Below are 17590 nucleotides of genomic sequence, written 5' to 3' on the forward strand. Positions count from 1 at the left end.
AGGTCCTGGCACTCTTCCTGTTAAGAGATGCTGTCATTCCTTTCCTTTCCTCCATTCATTTCTATCTGTGCTTTGCCAGAAAGGAAACTGATTCATGTAGGTAGGGAGCACGATATTCTCACACTTTCTTGTCCTACCTTTGCAAGGAAGTCACTGATTCACTGAGATGCTCTTCCTATCAAAATTCACTATAAAGGCCAATGTAATCTGTGGGAACAGATGGTATTTCTTGATAGATTTTGCAGTGTACCATTGCAACCTGGATAAAGGTTTTGCCACATAAGTATAAAATAACTTTTTCCCTCCTGAATAACTTACGAAAGGCACTGTGATTACAGATACTGGTTTGACCTTCAGGAGTGCCTTCAAGCCTGGAATTCTGGGACTTTCTTTTGAAGGGGGATGGTTGGCTGGTTGTGTCAGTTTGGTTTGGGTTGTGGCCTGTCATTTGAACCACACAAAGAGATTGATCAGACTGGCACACCCTCATCTCTTTACTCTCTTTCAGTGTGAAAACTCCTCCCATGTGGCTCCAAATTGCAGCAATAGATGGTATTAATAAAATACCAATAAAAGTTTTCTAATGATAAACATAGGTACTGGAACTGCTTGCCTAGGGATGCTCTATAATACTGGATATGCAACACTCAGTTTGCAAATATTCTTAAAAATGGGTTAAACAAACCTCTTTAAGAAATTATCTTAGATGTGGATAATATACCTTCAGGCAAAGGAATGGGTGAGATTTCTCCAGTTCTACTTTTTATCATTTGTTGAGCATGTTAACAGAAGTCTGGAAATATTTTGGCATATTTACCATCTGTTGACCTGTAAGAAATGATATCTTGGAAAATCAGCGTAGAAAATTTTTGCTTAATTGGGTAATTTGAATGAATTCAGGAACTGAGAGCTTCTTTTTCAATATGCCTCTTGAGACTGGAAAGGGATTTGACAACATGTGTGTATGTGTGATACATAGCATTGTAAACATGCTTTAGTCCTAGGAAATATGTCTGGTTTTGTTTAATACACAGGGAACAATGTCATGAGGACCATCCATGGGGTGGGAGAGATGATGACCCAAATGGTGCTGAGCAGAGGGTCTGTGTTTCCCATCAGTACCCCTGACATCCAGCCAAGCATTCACCCAAGCAAGCAAGCCACCACTGCAGACAGTGAAGATGTCATCGTAATGGACACCAAACTGAAAATCATTGAGATTTTGCAGGTAAAAATGAGGGGTGGCATATTACACTGCAGTCCTTTCACAGTTCTTTACTCACAGAATGGCCAGTTCTATGTTCCTACTCTTCACTGGGCTGCTCTCTGTAGAAATAACTCCTTGATATGAGGAAGGGTAGTCCTCTGTGTGAACAACTGTAGAGCTGTGGCCCTCACCTGTTGTACCAACTTCACTTTTGAAGGAACAGGATGCTGCAGAAACTTTCTCACTGTAACTGAAACGACAGAATTTGTCCTCTGATCTGCCTCACTGATGATTCCTGAAGACAGTGTGTCTATTTCCAGTTTGTTTCACACTCATTTTGATTTAAGCATTTGACCCCTCTGTTGCAGTAGCTGGAGGAAGGGCAGAATTGGCCCTGGCCCCACTGAAGTTGTGCAAAAAAGTGCAGTTTTGCAATTTTGCAGTGCATGTGATGCATTTCAGATTTCCACTGCTGGGCTGAGAACAGTCTGTGGGCTGCTGTGATTTCTCCCAGCTGACCTGATGGGCTGTGTGACCCCAGCCTGCCTCCTGAGACTCGGTTTTCACTTTGTGCTCTTAAGAAGTGAAGTGGCGCACGCTTGCTCTGTGTATCGAATCCCGCTTTCTGCAATTCTTAGGTCCTGAAGGAATGTTTCAGTGTTTTCCATAAATTCTCTGGATTTGTTGGTACCAATGTCACTTCTGAAGGATTCCATTTGTGCTGACTGCTCATAAATTATTTAAATTAATTACTTGTCATCTGAAAGGCTATCAGTTGTTAGAATATACTCAATACTGCATTCTTTGGTTCCAGGCCTCCTTTACTTCAAAACCTACAGTGAAAGACAGAGAGTTATGAAATTATATGACCTAAATGACACCATTCATGCTTTTCATTTTCCTTGTTTTTATGACTGAATTTCTCTCTGTACTATCTTGCTTTACTGGTCAATGCCTAGGAGAATGATTCCAGGACCTTGTCCTGTGCATTCCCTGAGGGAATCACATTTTGTCTCACCCTTTCCTTTTTCACAGCACATTCATTGCAAGAGCACTCAGGATTGAAGAGCACTTAATCCTAATTTTTTACTTAACCTGTGGTTTGTTAGTTAAGGATTAGTCACATGGTCAAATTACTTCAGATAAGCAAGTGGTCATATGCTAGGTGAATCCCAGTAAATGTGCATATATATTATCCTAGCCCACAAGAAATACAAAATAATTCAGTTTCATTTAAAATGCAATGAAGAAGGATTAATTTAAGTCATGTTACCTTTCATTTCTGTGTTATTAGCCTCAACGGCAAGTAAGAATATTCTAGATTTATTTTACTAACATGTATAGCAAGTACAATGGTGATTAAAGCTATTCTATTCTCAGAAATATTTCAGTTTATAGTAATTTAATTCTCAACATATCTTCCTATTGCTTTAAGTAAAGACTGTTTAACTTATGATTTCTATTCTGCCCTCAGCCAGAATTAAACAGATGTTCTGATAGACTTAAGTCAAGCATGCAGGGACTCGGGAAATTTTTATTTTTAAAAATCTGGCTTGTACAGTTCAGGGGCAACTTAATCATGGAACCAAAATAGACAAATTTTACTACAGGGGGTCTGGGAAGGATGTTTGGCTTTAGCTGTAGATCAAAGAAACAGGTTGCCACCATTTGCTAAGTCACTTTTCAAATCACCAGTCATCTCAGCCTTGGAAACTCAGCATATGTCTTTCATCCCCACTGATTGTAAAGTATGTTAAATGATCTTAAAGGTGTTTGATTATGTACTTGCATTTCCTATGGGTAAGAAGCATCCATGTGTATAAGTGTCAGCCCTTAATTTGATACTATTGCTTCCAGCCTAGTTGTTCTCCTCATTATTCCAATATAAAAGTAGCACTTCTAGGTCTGAATTAGGATTTTTCCTCTATGAGTTTCCACTTTCACAGCTGAGGAACAAAAAGGCATTTTTCAGGCATCTGAGAGGATGAGCCTTGAGCTTGTTGTGCTTGTTCTCTATTCCACTCCATGGGGCATTGGAATTCCAGCTGAAATATGAAATAATTGTTGTCAACGTGAGTTTGAAGGTTCTAATCTGGCTGGCAGGCAGTGAGGACAAGGCAGCTTGTTGGAGCCTCTGGACACACCCAGTGGTACTCAGCAATCCATAGGGTGGAGTTCAACAAGTCTCAGGATGGGCAGGGTGAGGAAAGGAATCACAGAAAACCGGTGAATGTAATGGATTGTTTTTTCATAGTAGACTTAAATTAATTTGCTTCACTTTTTCTTTTCTTGTAGTTTATTCTCAGTGTTAGACTGGACTACAGAATATCCTACATGCTGTCTATCTATAAGAGAGAGTTTGGGGAAAACACTGAGAACGTTGACTGCTCTACATCATCCCCACCTGACACACCAGGCACTGCCTCAGGTAAACCTTGCTGTTTTCTTTCAATGCAAATTCTGGGTAGGCGACTGCAAACACTGAGCTCAATTGCAGCAGAAAGACACAGGCTGCTGCAAGTTGAAAAGCTTGTGAAAAAATAAACATTTTAAGAAATTCCACAATTTTTTTTTTGCTGATCTGTCCTCCCCGAACAGAAAAGTGATTCCTTTTTCCCCACCATGGTATTTTGTTCTTTTATCTGTGCTCTTCCTGAAACACTGCATGGTGGCAAGTAAAGAATGGTTGGGGATGGATGAAGACAGGTTTATGTGAGGTGAACGTGGTAGAGAAATGATTTGGCTTTCCAGGGAGCCTTCCCATGCACACAGAAGTGCTCAGAAGGTCTGTGTGAACACCTGCAAGTAGGGGAGAATTACTCTAGTTGGAGGTAGGCATATGTATAATACAGGGGTCCTAAAATCTTAAGTAATAAGTTATATTAAAGCCATTCTAAAGCAAAATGATAGTAAATAACTTGGTTTATGGTAAATATTCTAAAGTTCATGCATATGCTTTGTTGGGGTTGGCTCATGTAAGAAAAAACGTAAAAGTTTGACAACCTGTGTCATTTGTGTGTCACTGCTGGGGGCCAGTACAGCTCCTTGCACCATGTGGCTTTGGTTCATCACAACAATTCTCTTCTTCAGGAATACTAATACACAATTTAACTCTGCCCCATATCCAGTTTGTTCTCTGCTACTCTTGTAGAAAGCAAATTCTGCATAGTTTGGGAATGACTAGTTAGACATTTACTTGATACCATCTGCTGTAAAGAGGAACAGAATTCCATTTTGCTGTGCAGATTAAATGATGATCATTGGCGTGTTGTGTTTTGGTTGGGTTTTTTAAATTTTTTGTTTTGTTTTAATTTTTTCTTCTGTTTTTTTTTCCCAGCAATTGTTCCTGACATAGATGAAATTGCAGCTCAGGCTGAAACCATGTTTGCTGGCAGGTATATTCTCTGAAGTTTTACCTCTATGTATATTTATATATCTTTTTGTTAACCTCAATATTTCTCATGGCCAATCTCTGTTCATTCTGTGTTTTATTTTTTTGGCCCTTTCTCTTCCTTTGCTGGCTTGTTAATTGTATAAGCCATACTTGAACAGAAACATGCCAGGAAAGACCTGGATTTCAATCAAGCAAACAGCCCAGCTGGCCTGGATGGTGTGGGATTGGCTATGACCACCCTCTTGGTTGTTAGAGAGTTGGTAGAAAGTTTTTGTCAAGTTCCCAAAGGTGGCTGGGGAATGGTGTTGAGGTGGAATGGGCTAAAACACGCTAATTTTCTGTGTATCTTGTAATGCCCCACATAGGTGCTGAAAAACCACTCCTTTTCTGGTGTGCCTTATGGCTAAAGCCCCAAATTTCCTGGGTCAGCAGCTTGCTGTTGATCCTCAGTATTTCTTGCAGACCGCATGACCTGTTGTCATTGCACTTGGTGTTCAAACTCCTTGGGACAAGGGTGTCAACAGTAATCTCTCCTGTGACTCCTCAGATCAGGAGTGGACCACTTGCCATGATCTCCTGGTCCACCAGAGGCCTGTAGATCACAATTTATGCTTGCAGAATTTTGGAAGGGATTTCAGCTACAATGTGAACAGAAAAAAATAACCCATGGAAAACACTCACACTGGAGAGTTGTTACCATTATCACTATATTGGTTTAATTTTACGGATGTAATTATAACTATACCAGTAAAAATTAATTCCATTTAGACAAGGCCATAGACTTAAATGTTTTTCTTGGAGCTGAGGAGAAGGATCCACAATGTGGGCACTGTCATCTTTCCTCTTTCAGTCCCTCATGCATTCTCAATCCTTACCAGCACAAGCAATGCCTCCAGGCCTCTCCTGAACTCCCATAATGTAAAACAACACACAGCCCTTGGCATCTGCAACTCTAAAATGAACAGAGAGACCGAATGGTTTCTTGGAAACATTATTTCTGCTTTGATATGTTAAGTGTAAATCTGCTTTCTGCCGTTCCACATTATGAATATGATTCCAGAAATATGATGCTTTTGGCAATTCTTGCTATTTTTGATCTTATTTTTTCTTAAATGAAATTTTAATAGCAGCTGAAAAAGGAAGGAGTGAAAAGGAAAGGGTCAAATTAATCTCTGATAAAATGAAGTTTACTTCATTTAATTTGGATTGGGGATGAGCCTGGTTCAACTTATCCACAACATAAATGAATGCTTTTACAATATAGATTTTAATCACAATGTTTGACACATTTCATGCTTACTTCTGCTCCATGGTGTCCATTCTGCTACAAGACTGCTTCAATAACTGTAGGATAGAAGTCCTTATAAAATATGTTAAAGTCATATTTATAATTTCCTTTGTGCAGCATATTTGATTTTATTTTAAGAGCTCTGTCGAGTGAAGATTGTGTATAGAGGCATATTTATCTCAAGAGCTTTTTTTTTTCTTATTTACTTTAGTCTATTTGGTCCTTTTTCCCCCATTTCTGTTGCAGAAAGGAGAAGAATGCAGTTCAGCTTGATGACGAAGGGGGCAGAACTTTTTTACGGGTCCTCATTCACCTCATCATGCACGACTACCCCCCGTTGCTCTCGGGGGCTCTGCACCTGCTGTTCAAGCACTTCAGCCAGAGAGCAGAAGTTCTGCAAGCATTCAAACAGGTATGGATGGGCTGGTGTTATCCCAGGAAACTGAAGGCAGGGAGCCTTTCCAAAGGCTGCTCTGCTACTGAAGTTGCTGTTTGTGGCATTACAGTGGTACTTTCTCAGAGGTCAAGTGTCAGCAGACTCCTTTGGCCGTATGTGCTGGTGTATATTGTAGTTCTGTGCCCCCAGAAATTGTTATTTCTGGCACTGCACCATTAGGGAAAACGTAGGTCTGTGGAGAGCCTGTCACAGGATCCCTCAGGGACAGAGCCAGTGCCTCACGTTTGACAAGCAGTGAGACTTCCCTGTCGTCAGGGCCATTCAGGCAGGGTATTGTTATTTTGTTATTCACCTGGTGCTTCTAATTCTGACTCAGGTGTCTTTGCACGGGGCTCCTCTGCCTGATCCAGCTCTGCCCAAATAGCAGGAAGGCAGGGGTAGAGCCCAGCCTGTTTTCAGCTTTTATTCCATCCCTGTCTAGCAGTGCATGTGCAGGCTCCATGTGTCCGTGGATTAGGATGGGGAGATCTGATGTCATGGGGCTGCACCACGGAGATGCCTCTGTTACGTAACCCTTTCTAGCATATGCTGATAAGAACATCTGATGCTTATTTCAGGAGCTCATGTTGTCTCATCGTTATGTAAGGTGGGGAGGTTTCTCTCCTGTGCAAACAGATGAATGATAAAGACCTGAAAAGCTTTTGTTTAATGTTTTTGTTGTGCAGCATAATGGCCTCCCACCAGGTATTTAAAGTTAGGCTCTGCTGGTTAGTTGCATAAATAGCTGTTATTCCCAGGTACGCAAGGACTGATTTGCTTAACGTGTTTTTGTGAAGGATGGAAAAGGCTCATGGAGAAATAAACAAAAAAGACTGTAGAGCACATGGAATAAGAATGCCTGCAGTTGAGCAACTTTCATAAATTCTGTAAAATAACAAGGTTTTGCCAAGCCAAGAGATATGATGATGATGAAAACTTTATATTATAAAATAGTGAATATTTGCCTGGATGTCATATAGTTTTAAAAACAACATCTCTATCAGTGTTGTCAGTGACCTTAATCTTTTACATGAGTATGATTTCTTAATAATGTTTATTAATTTACTATAAAGATTGCTGATAGTTTTTTGGCATATTATCTTCATTAATAATCTTGGGACAACAGAGAGCATTACAAAGAAAGAAAATGTGTGGGTCATGCTAAATCAAGAACTACACATAACAGTGAAAAAACCCAGATAATTTGAGCAGTACAGAAAAAGGAAGAAATGAGATTAATCTTAATAATTAACAACCACTCAGATGGTGAGAAATTCCATGAACCTGAAAGTCAGTTTGTCAGCTATATTCAGAGAAGTTTTCTAAGCTGGTCTAGCAGTGTGAAAGTCTGTTATTTTTCAATATTTGAGTATGGTGGTGTAGGAGATAATTAAAATTGCTGGCCATTCTGACTTTCCTTTGGATGTCCCTTGTCATACCATCCTTTTTTTTCCCTTTTTTTTTTGTGAAGTACAGTGCTGAAGCAGTAGCTATCTCCATTAGTTTAATAGTGTGTAACTGTATTGTTTAATGCCATGAGGATCATGATCAGTACATCAGAGCTCACTCTGCACAGAACTCAAGAGCCTGTAAATCTGCCTGTGCTGAAAATGTTTTGCAGTGTATTCAAGGTGAGAGAATGTTGTGAATGTTGTAATTATCCTGTTTTGGGCAACTACAGCCTCTGGCTCTGCTGAAGGTTTTTGATGAATGGGGGCTAAAAGCCTGTGTGTGCCATGTTTCAATTGCACAGGGCACCTGGAAAGAGAGGCTTAGAATGGGAACTGTCAAGCAAATTACCCAGCCATGAGTGCTGGTGCTACTGCTGTAACAGCTTTACAATTTTCTACATTTCCAGGTTCAGTTGCTGGTGTCCAATCAAGATGTGGATAACTACAAGCAAATCAAGGCTGATCTTGACCAGCTACGTCTGACTGTAGAAAAATCCGAATTGTGGGTTGAGAAGAGCAGCAATTATGAGAGTGGAGAGGTGGGCGATAATCAAACCAAGGGGGGAGAGGAGCCAATGGAGGTGGGTTTAAAGACTTTGCTGTCAGAATTGTTTCAATATTGATAGGTAGTTTTATGAACAACTGCAAAATTGTGGTCTGGTTACGCAAAGTGGCAAAGTGAGAATGTGAAGTATTCTGGCTGAACTTTAGGAACTGACAAAAAAGGAGATAACACCTCTGTCACCAATATATTCAATAGTGTCTGCTGGTGCTTTCAGTAACTGTGTTCTTACATCACAGAGCTGCCTTCCTTTCTGGGTGCAAGCCACAGTGTGCAGCAGCACTCTGGAAATAATCTGGGGACTGGCAGTTGGGTTGAGTTGTTGGAAGAAAAGAATAGACAGTGTCCTGCAACTAAGGGAGAGAAGCACAATCAAACCCATGCTTTCAAACATCTCAAGTGATTCCACTCTTCACCACATGAGACTGACCTAAGACTGTTGAGATTTTGTAGGTGAACTCATGTTTTAATTTCTTTGGCCCTTGTCCTACCACTTTGTGAGGATTTGCTCTTTGTGTACTCTATACTGTTTGATGTACAACTTGAATCTAGGACCTCTTCTTTTTTTTATATTTTATTTTTTTTAGATTTCATTGTTTGGATTTTTAAATTTTGCTTTTCAGTGCAAACTGAGATCACCATTTAATCATTTAACTCCAGCATGAGCTTTTAAGAAAACACAAAGTGTTGCTGTGATTGAGCTTTATGCCATAAGAGTAGATAGAGCAGGCTTTTCCACCAACATTTATTCCCACTTTTCCCTTTTCATCAGAGGAGGTGGAGATGAACAGCTGTGATTTCTGAGACAGCATTTTCCTTGTTCTCTTTCCTGGTGCCAAAAAGGATGGGTAAGGAAGGCCCCAGGGAAGTAGAAAGCCAGGTAGATATTATACTGCATTGTGAAGGCCACACATTTGGAAAAAGCTGGAGCCATGGAGAAGAGAGAGGATGCTTGCAAATATCTGTGACACACACGTGGCCTTTTAGATGGGAAAGCAGGTTTTTGGTGGCTTCATCCAGGGGCAAATCGAACACTTCAAGGAAGAATGCCAAATTCTTGTAATAGTGTAGGTCCTACTCTGTCTCTGATTTATCTTAGCTGATGTTCTGATACCACATCTTTAGTGGTGTCAAAGTTAGGGAGGAATCTGGAGTTGGAGCATAAGTATGTGGTATTTCCTTCCTTCTTTCCTCAATCACAGCTCTAGTAAGAAAAAAAAAAATGTTCCTTTATGTATTTAATGAATTGAAAAGGTACTGGGGAAACAGAATTACAGAATTAATAAGAATTCAAAGCAGAATTATAAAGTTTTTTAGTTATAATACATTTTAGAAGTGTAATTTATTTCCTATGGGTAGCTTTGATAGCAAGGAAACTCCAGGAAAAGGGAGCAAAACAATGTGTTTGAAACAAAGGCACCTCTCAATGGGATATTTTGAGTGGTTTTTTTCCCATGAGGCACCTGTGGGTCTGTATGGATTAGCAGTGCTTCAGTAGATGCACAATATTATCTCTGGCAGATCAGAGAGATTATTGTATCAGAGCAGTAATACGTAATCTGCTGGTAATTCCCTGAGAGCTGTGCCAGGTTACAATAGCTCACAATATTGTCCATCATTGTTTCTCCTGCTAAATTCTTCTTTAACAGTGAAGAGGTGTTTTTACCTGGCAAAAAAGTAACATTAGACAGTCAGTACTCTCTTTGAGGTCTTAAATCAGATGTAGGAGGTGTGATGCTGGGCATAATCTGCAATGTGTGAAGCAGGTGGCTAACTTTAAGCAGATAAAAATCCCATGAGATCCATGCTTCCTTGGAATGGATACTGGATATTCAGAGCTGGATGAACTTCTAGGTCTTTAGGGAATATACCTCAATTGCCTGTGGCTAATTTTTCCCAAACAACATTAAAGTGCACACAAGGACTTAAATGACATTCTAGAACATCCTTACGTTAAGTCCACGTTTCTGTTGTCACACGAAGCCTGTTGAAGGATGTGCATAAGAGTTTAAAAATACCTTTTTTTTTTACCTTAGTCTTCTTGGGTAATTGTTTTCACCATACCATCATAACCTGTAGGCCTTTTTTCTCTTTTTTTTTAAGTCATATGACTTCAGGGATTTGTAGAAAAAAGGTCTTGTTCTTATAAAAGTATCCAGAGTTTTACACAGGAAAAATGGCACATCTTACATCCATGCAGGACTGTCTTGATAGGGACTGGAAATCAGAGTTGGAAAGAGTACTTGGAGTTAGGTCAGACATAAGTGAGACACCAGTAGGGTTAGGAAGAAATGCTGAAATTGAGCTCACATAAGAGCCCTGCTTGAGAAGGGGAAATCAGATAAAGCCCGATCACTTCATTCTTCCTAGGAAGGATGTTCTGTATCTGTACAGATACCAAAGACCATGGAAAGTGATTTTTATTGTCTTGTCCCTGGAGGATACTTTGGTGGTGTAGCACCAGATACACAGCTCTGAGAAAGAGAGACAGGCTCAGTGAAAGAACTTTAAGGAAAGAAGCTGGAAGAGAGTACAGTGGCATTTAGGGAATTCCTCATCTTTTCCATTTGCTGATAAAGTTCAGCGAGGTTTCAAGTGGTCTAAACTTTGAGCACCTGTAAGCACCTAGTGTTCCCTTATTTGCTTTCTTTTGTGGTCTGTGGTTCTGGGAATGTTTGAACAACATCACAAATACGTCGAGGCTGTGAACTGAGAATTCTGCGTGTCCTTCATTCCCCTGGTAAGGAAATACAGCCTGTGGAGGGCAAAGCTGTGCCAGGGGACACTGACACGTGCCTGGCACTGCTGTCCTGCTGGGATGAGGGGGACTGGTCAGCGGTGGGAAACTGCTCAGACTGATGCAGAGTGTTATTCCAGGACTTTTATGGATAGAGGAAATAGTCTCTTTCAGAAAATACAATTTCCTAAAGGTGGGGTACTCAGGTGAGAACCTTTCTCACTGAGATCTCTGTGCCTGCCTGTCCCCTGTGGAAAAGTGTGACAGGGAGTGTCTGTCATGGGGCATAACGAGGCTAGAGATGCAACCAAGTGTCTTTGGTATCCCAGTGGTGTGATTATCTCTTGGTAACTACATGCCTGGCATACTCTTATGGGTTCAATAAACAATTGTTTATTTTATTAAGAGAAAGGATTCAGCAGTTTAATGCTGATCAGTACTTCCAGATAAGACATACAGTTTACATGGATTGTAAAACTACTTTGATGAAGGAAGGATGCTGATAAAACTAACAGGTAAATTAATCTTGGTTAACCCACAATCCCAGAACGGAGGAGGGTGGTTAATTATAGCAAAAAGCCTGAAACATCTCCCAAAGTATTGATTCAAACAGCTAGAGAGATGGCAGCCTGCATACTAACAAACCTAAACAAATAAAATCTGCTCTTGTTACGTAGATCAGCACTGAACAGCAGTGCTGACACTTATAAACAGCTTCCATGGCCAAATGGTGCAGCTGTTCTTACCTCCCTGGAAATTAGGACCAGATGGGATTTATAGAACTCCTGAACTTCACCATCAGCTAAGAAAGTTCAGAGAGAGGTTTCAGGATATATAAACATTCAGATTGGCGTGCATATGTTTGTTTTAGTGTATTTCTCTTTTCTAAAACAGTAGGAAGTTTGAGGACACAATGAAACTCAGAAGTACACCTTTTTCTTCTTTTTTTAATGCTGTTGCACTGGTTTACATCCTTGTGGTCATACTGTGAGTCAGTCTCAAGATCTGCTAGAGTTTTTCTTCATGCTTTATAACTTCAGCATTCTAAGTCCAATATTTCAATTTGCTTTTTTTTTCCTGTTAAGAAAGGCTTACCACAGCTGACAGCAGAAACCCCCCCAACACTGTCAGTATTCTTAGTGGCAGTATTTGTGTACATGTTCTGCCATGTTTTGATTGAGAGGTATGCATGGAAAGGTGCGTGGGTGTTGGCAGTTCCTTGCTGACTTCATTTCTCTTATTTATCATACCCAGCTGGGACTTTCCAGAACCCAGGGCCCAGAGCATACAGCAGCACAACTTGATGCTGCAGTTTAACATATGGTTCCTATTTGTTTTTAAATCTTCCCTGCATCATCCAGAGATACAGGCAGAAGCATCCCCTTTTGTGGGAGGAACATCTCTAATTTCCACATGCTGCTTGTTCCTGTGCTGATGAGACCTCCACCCTGCTTAACTGTAGAGGTTGTCTTAAGCTCTTTCTCCAGACATTTTAGTGTTCACATACACAGATTTTGTAATCTTTCCAGCTGTATTACAGATTTTTGGAGCATGTGGTCACTACTGAAATACACTTTTGGTCCATCTTCTTGCAGTATTTAAATTCCTTGGTGTGCCTAGTCTGCAATTTAGGGACATTTCAGGATGATCAGAAGCATGAAGACATAGAGTAATTGCCTCAAATTACATTGGAAATTTGAAACAGAGGAAGGACTTTAGTGTAAATCTTGTCACTCACTTGATAAAAAATAAACGAGTTTTTATTATCTGTGTTATATCAATTCTGTATGAGCTGCTGTAATACTTTGTCACTTGCTGCTATTAAATACAATTAATTCATGTTGAGGAAATTGCAATAAATCTCCACTTGTCATGTGTTCTTTACTACAGGAATCAAATATTTTGAGCCCAATACAGGATGGGACCAAAAAACCCCAGATAGACAGCATTAAAAGCAATAACTACAATATTGTTAAAGAGGTTAGTATATCTGCCAAGAAACTTGCTTGACATGTCTGTTTGATTAGTAGTTTGAATAATTATTTTTAAAGAAAGTATCTGTGTTTGTTTTTATGTGACTTGACTGGTTTCTTTTCTTGCTTGCATGCTTATTTATGTGTTTGGTTTGTTGTTGTTTTTTTTTTTTTTAATTTATAGATTTTGATTCGACTCAGCAAACTTTGTGTTCAGAATAAAAAATGTCGGAATCAACAGCAGCGTTTACTGAAAAATATGGGTGCCCACTTGGTAGTCTTGGACCTTCTGCAGATCCCCTATGAAAAGGTTATTTTCCCAATTTTAGTGGTAGAGAACATGAACTCAGGGAAGGGAAAGGCCTCAGCAGGCCCAAGAATCAATGGAAAGATTTTTTAAAAACGGAGTTGTTAGCTGTGGTACAAACATGAAATGATGATGTCATTTTCTAACTTAAGAGTAGTGAGCTTGGGCTCAGTTTAAATACAGCTGCTTGCACAGTTTTATTTAAAATTTAATATTTATTGCCTTGGGTACCTGGATGTCACAGTGCTGTCATTCCTGTACCCTTTCCTGAAGCAGGCAAACCTTAGGACCAAAAGCTTTCACAGATCAAATCTGAAATATCTTCTTTGTTTTTATGGTGGATGTCTCTAACCTATTTCCAATTGCCATTTTTTTCACAAGATAAAGTTATTTGGTACTGATTTGGTTGAATTGAGCATAGAAATTAATGAATAGGCTTTGAATAGCTAGGCTTTGAAAGAGCACATCTTTCTAGATCTTTTAGGAATCCCTGAGAGGAGGTATAACCTCTGCTGGGTTATGTTTTCCTGTTATATGTTATATTACTGGGTTCAGCTGTTGTCAGTAAAATAGTGCTTGTCCATACAGGTGGTTCATCAAATCATCCTTAGGATACTATGTGAGAGGAATATAAAATGGGGATGAAACTAGAGATATATTTGTGTGGGAGTATGTGTATGAACACATGCACACATACATCTGTTTCTGTACGTAGCTATAGAAAAGCCAAACCTTTGCCAAAGCTTAAAAGTAATGCAGAGAGACATTTTTGGTTTGTTTTGCTTTTTTCTAAATCAAGCACCTTAGCACTCTTTTAAACTAGGAAATTATAACCACACATGAAGAAATCCTACTTTGATTTTATGCTCCTACCTGTGATTCCCTATGGTGAAGTTGATTCAGAGTAAGGTACAGCTGCTAATGGACTCTGAAGGAAACTATGTTAGTTACTTTTTACCAGAGGGAGAATTCCTGCCCTATAAAGGCTCAGGAGAATTGGTTTATTCCTGGCTGAATTTATGTTGTATGGTTTTAACAAGGATGTTTAGGTATAACCAGCTGATTTTGTTTGTCCTTTCTTCCTGCAGAGTGATGAAAAGATGAATGAAGTTATGAATCTAGCCCACACTTTTCTTCAGAATTTCTGTCGAGGAAATCCTCAGAATCAAGTTCTCCTCCACAAAAATCTCAACTTGTTCTTAACTCCAGGGGTAAGTATTTCATTTGAAGTAGAATATGATAATTGGAATTAAATTTGGGTTTGCTGAAACATCCCAGTGCTAAATAAATAATTTCACTAAATTATGCCTCCCATCCCCTCTCCTCTCTCATTTCCCTTAGTGTTGCTTTTTATGTCATTGGCTTTAATGTTGCCATTTTAAAAGTGGAAAACAAAAAATGAAGAAACCTGGGGTTTACTGGAAGGATCTATGAATATGTGTCACATCATTGTGTTGAACTTGTCTCTGATTTTATTCATCCTGACTCACTCACTGATGAACTATAAAGTCAAGGTAGAAGATACCGTGGCTGCTGTCATAAACCTTGTGTGACAACAGAATCAGACCCTTACATTTTTGTTGATGATGCTCCCATTTGATTCAACTGATCTAAAGTCTGACCTTCTATTAAATCATTGTCTTTACAATACATCTTTTTATCACAATCCCTTTGTATATATTTGTGTGTGTTTACAGACATATTAATACAGAATGACACTTGCTCAGTGGATCTACCGAGCAAAACATGCTTTTATTAGAAGAAGTTGTGAGTTTGAGGGTTGCAGACCCTGGCCTGTGCACATTAGGAACTATCGTTCTGTTTTTATTTATGCTCTTTTGTGACATTAGTGAACAGCCCTGAGCTGGCCACAGTGGGAACCAGGGCCTGGATTCCATCACATCCCACACTGACACTTAACTCAGGTGCCAAGTGTGGAGCCAGCTTGCACTTGTATTTCTGTTCTTTTGAAGCTGATTTCCTGATCATCCCACTTACTGTGCTTTTATGCACATTGTGGAGCAAACTTGGTGTGGATTCCTATCAGATGGCACTAATACTTTAGGAGTACACCTGACCCTCAGGAGCCTTTAGTCCAAGGGACCAACCTAGAGCAAAAGCCCCAAGAATGCACAAAGTCTGGGTGCTGTGTCCTCAGCTGCACCCCTTCTTGCTCCAGATGTGTTCCTCTTGTTCCATGCTGCTCACTGATTCACAGCCCTAGGCTCCCTCTGCAGTCGGTGTGGAAAGAGACATTCTCTTTGAGACCATCAGGTTGTGTGTGCAGGGACTTGCCTGCTGGAAATGCCTCCCCTGTGAGCCCCAGCGAGAGCCAGAGCAGCTCATGATCTCATCTGGTGGCCTCGTTGCAAAGTTTGATGGCGAGTGGGGCCAGTGTGGTCTGTGGTGTCTCGTATTCCAAAGGCCCTGCAGAGTGCCCTAGCAGTGTAGAGTGTGTGTGTGTGTTCACTTCCACATGGACACAGGTTTGGTTTATGCCCACTTTAGGAATGTTTGTACTCATAGGGGAATGTGGAGAAATCCCCTCAAAACTGGAAGCTGGACCCTGGGATCATGGAAAAGGATTTCTCCCATTTCCCTTGATCAGTGCCTTCCTCTGCTGGAGAATCCTGTGCCTCTCTCAATCTCGAAGCAGATCTGCTGTGCTCATGAGGCTGTTTCTGATCTGTTCAGCTCCTGGAAGCTGAGACCATGAGGCACATCTTCATGAATAATTACCTCCTGTGCAACGAGATCAGCGAGAGGGTGGTGCAGCACTTTGTGCACTGCATCGAGACGCACGGCCGGCACGTGGAGTACCTGCGCTTCCTGCAGACCATCGTCAAAGCAGATGGCAAATACGTGAAAAAGTGCCAGGACATGGTCATGACAGAGGTAAGCAAAGTCTTCACATGTTAATCACTTGAGAATTTTGAGGCTGTTTTTGCTGCTCTTGATACCAATGAGATATAACGGCATCCTCGCTTTAGAATTTTAAGCGGCGTCACAAATAATGAATATTTTAGCAGACGTTTTGGGGAGTTTGATCTAATTTTGTAAGGCCATCTGTATAACTACTCGAAAGAAAACATGAGTGTTAGCATGGTGATACAGAGATGTCTATTTGTAGATGATGTAGCATGGAAATCTCAGAGTTACATAAATCTTCATTTTCCTGTAATGTAATTTAGGACCACTTTTATCAATGCTTGTGGCATGGGTTTGCCATACAAGAGGCTCTTATTTCTATGGTTTTGTCTAAATAGTGTTGTAGACCTTTTTTTTTTTAGCATGAAGCAATTCTAAATCCTGGTTTCTGTCTTTTTTGGGGTTTGGTTTTATTTCAGAACATTTCTGTGAGGGTCAGTAGAGCTGCTCTAGCTTTAACTGGCTGGATTCAGAGTCTGATCCAGCAAATTCAGCCAAGTGGTTTGTGGACAAATCTTTATGCCAATAAATTTCCTAGGAAAATACCTAATTGACTTTCTCTGCAATTAGGATTTGATATATTATGAGCATGATAAATGAAGTCTTCAACTTGCAGACACTTGTGCATTTAACTGTAATTATGTTAAGAGTTCCTTGAGATTAGTAAGTGGGTAAAGTTGAATATGGTGAAAAGTCATGGTAGGATTAGAGTCCAAGGAACATTTTTTATTTGCTTTACAAAGTGCTTTTTTTTTGGCTTGGTTTGGTTTTTTATAAGAGATGTCTTCACAAAGGAATCAGAGATAAGCTTTAGTTTTTTGTGGTATGAACAAAACAGAATCCCACTGAAATTTTATTCCACAGCAACACGAGGAAAACCTTCTAATTAAGAAAATAAAGCTCCTGCCTACATGGATAACCTTTAATGAAATTCACCTCAACCTTTTCAATTTGACTGAAGTATTTTAACATGCAATATCAATTACAAGCCTTTGATTTACATAATTCAAACACTTCTTGTGCCTTTGTGGTTTTAGATTTTTCTGCTTCTACCGAAGGCTCTTGTAGAAGTCTTTTTTTATCATCAAATAAAATTTTCAGATTTTTCTCTATTTCAATATATTTTGCTATTGACCTATAGCAGCACAAAGAGAAACTGTCATATTGCATTTTCAAGCTGACCCCATGATGAAAGTAGAAATGAACTTGGATATGGCATTCACATCATAAGTCCTGCAGGAGTTTCTTGGGGGGAGGGAGCAACCTTGTTTTGATGAAATAGGGTAAGATAATGATCTGTTTTTCAA

General features: G+C 39.8%; 1 protein-coding gene across 3 annotated transcripts in view; it reads left to right on the forward strand.

The window, feature by feature from the left end:
• The window catches only part of ITPR2 (inositol 1,4,5-trisphosphate receptor type 2), a 243137-nt gene that overhangs the window by 90317 nt on the left and 135230 nt on the right, over positions 1 to 17590 (forward strand). For all 3 annotated transcript variants that reach the window (XM_063395504.1, XM_063395502.1, XM_063395503.1), the window contains 9 exons: positions 1035 to 1228; positions 3503 to 3635; positions 4545 to 4602; positions 6136 to 6301; positions 8184 to 8357; positions 12966 to 13055; positions 13233 to 13358; positions 14444 to 14566; positions 16050 to 16250. In XM_063395504.1, coding sequence (XP_063251574.1) covers positions 1035 to 1228; positions 3503 to 3635; positions 4545 to 4602; positions 6136 to 6301; positions 8184 to 8357; positions 12966 to 13055; positions 13233 to 13358; positions 14444 to 14566; positions 16050 to 16250 — 1265 coding nt within the window. The remainder of the gene's footprint in view (positions 1 to 1034; positions 1229 to 3502; positions 3636 to 4544; positions 4603 to 6135; positions 6302 to 8183; positions 8358 to 12965; positions 13056 to 13232; positions 13359 to 14443; positions 14567 to 16049; positions 16251 to 17590) is intronic.

This window comes from Prinia subflava, chromosome 4 (assembly GCF_021018805.1).
Source record: "Prinia subflava isolate CZ2003 ecotype Zambia chromosome 4, Cam_Psub_1.2, whole genome shotgun sequence".
Classification (NCBI taxonomy): domain Eukaryota; kingdom Metazoa; phylum Chordata; class Aves; order Passeriformes; family Cisticolidae; genus Prinia; species Prinia subflava.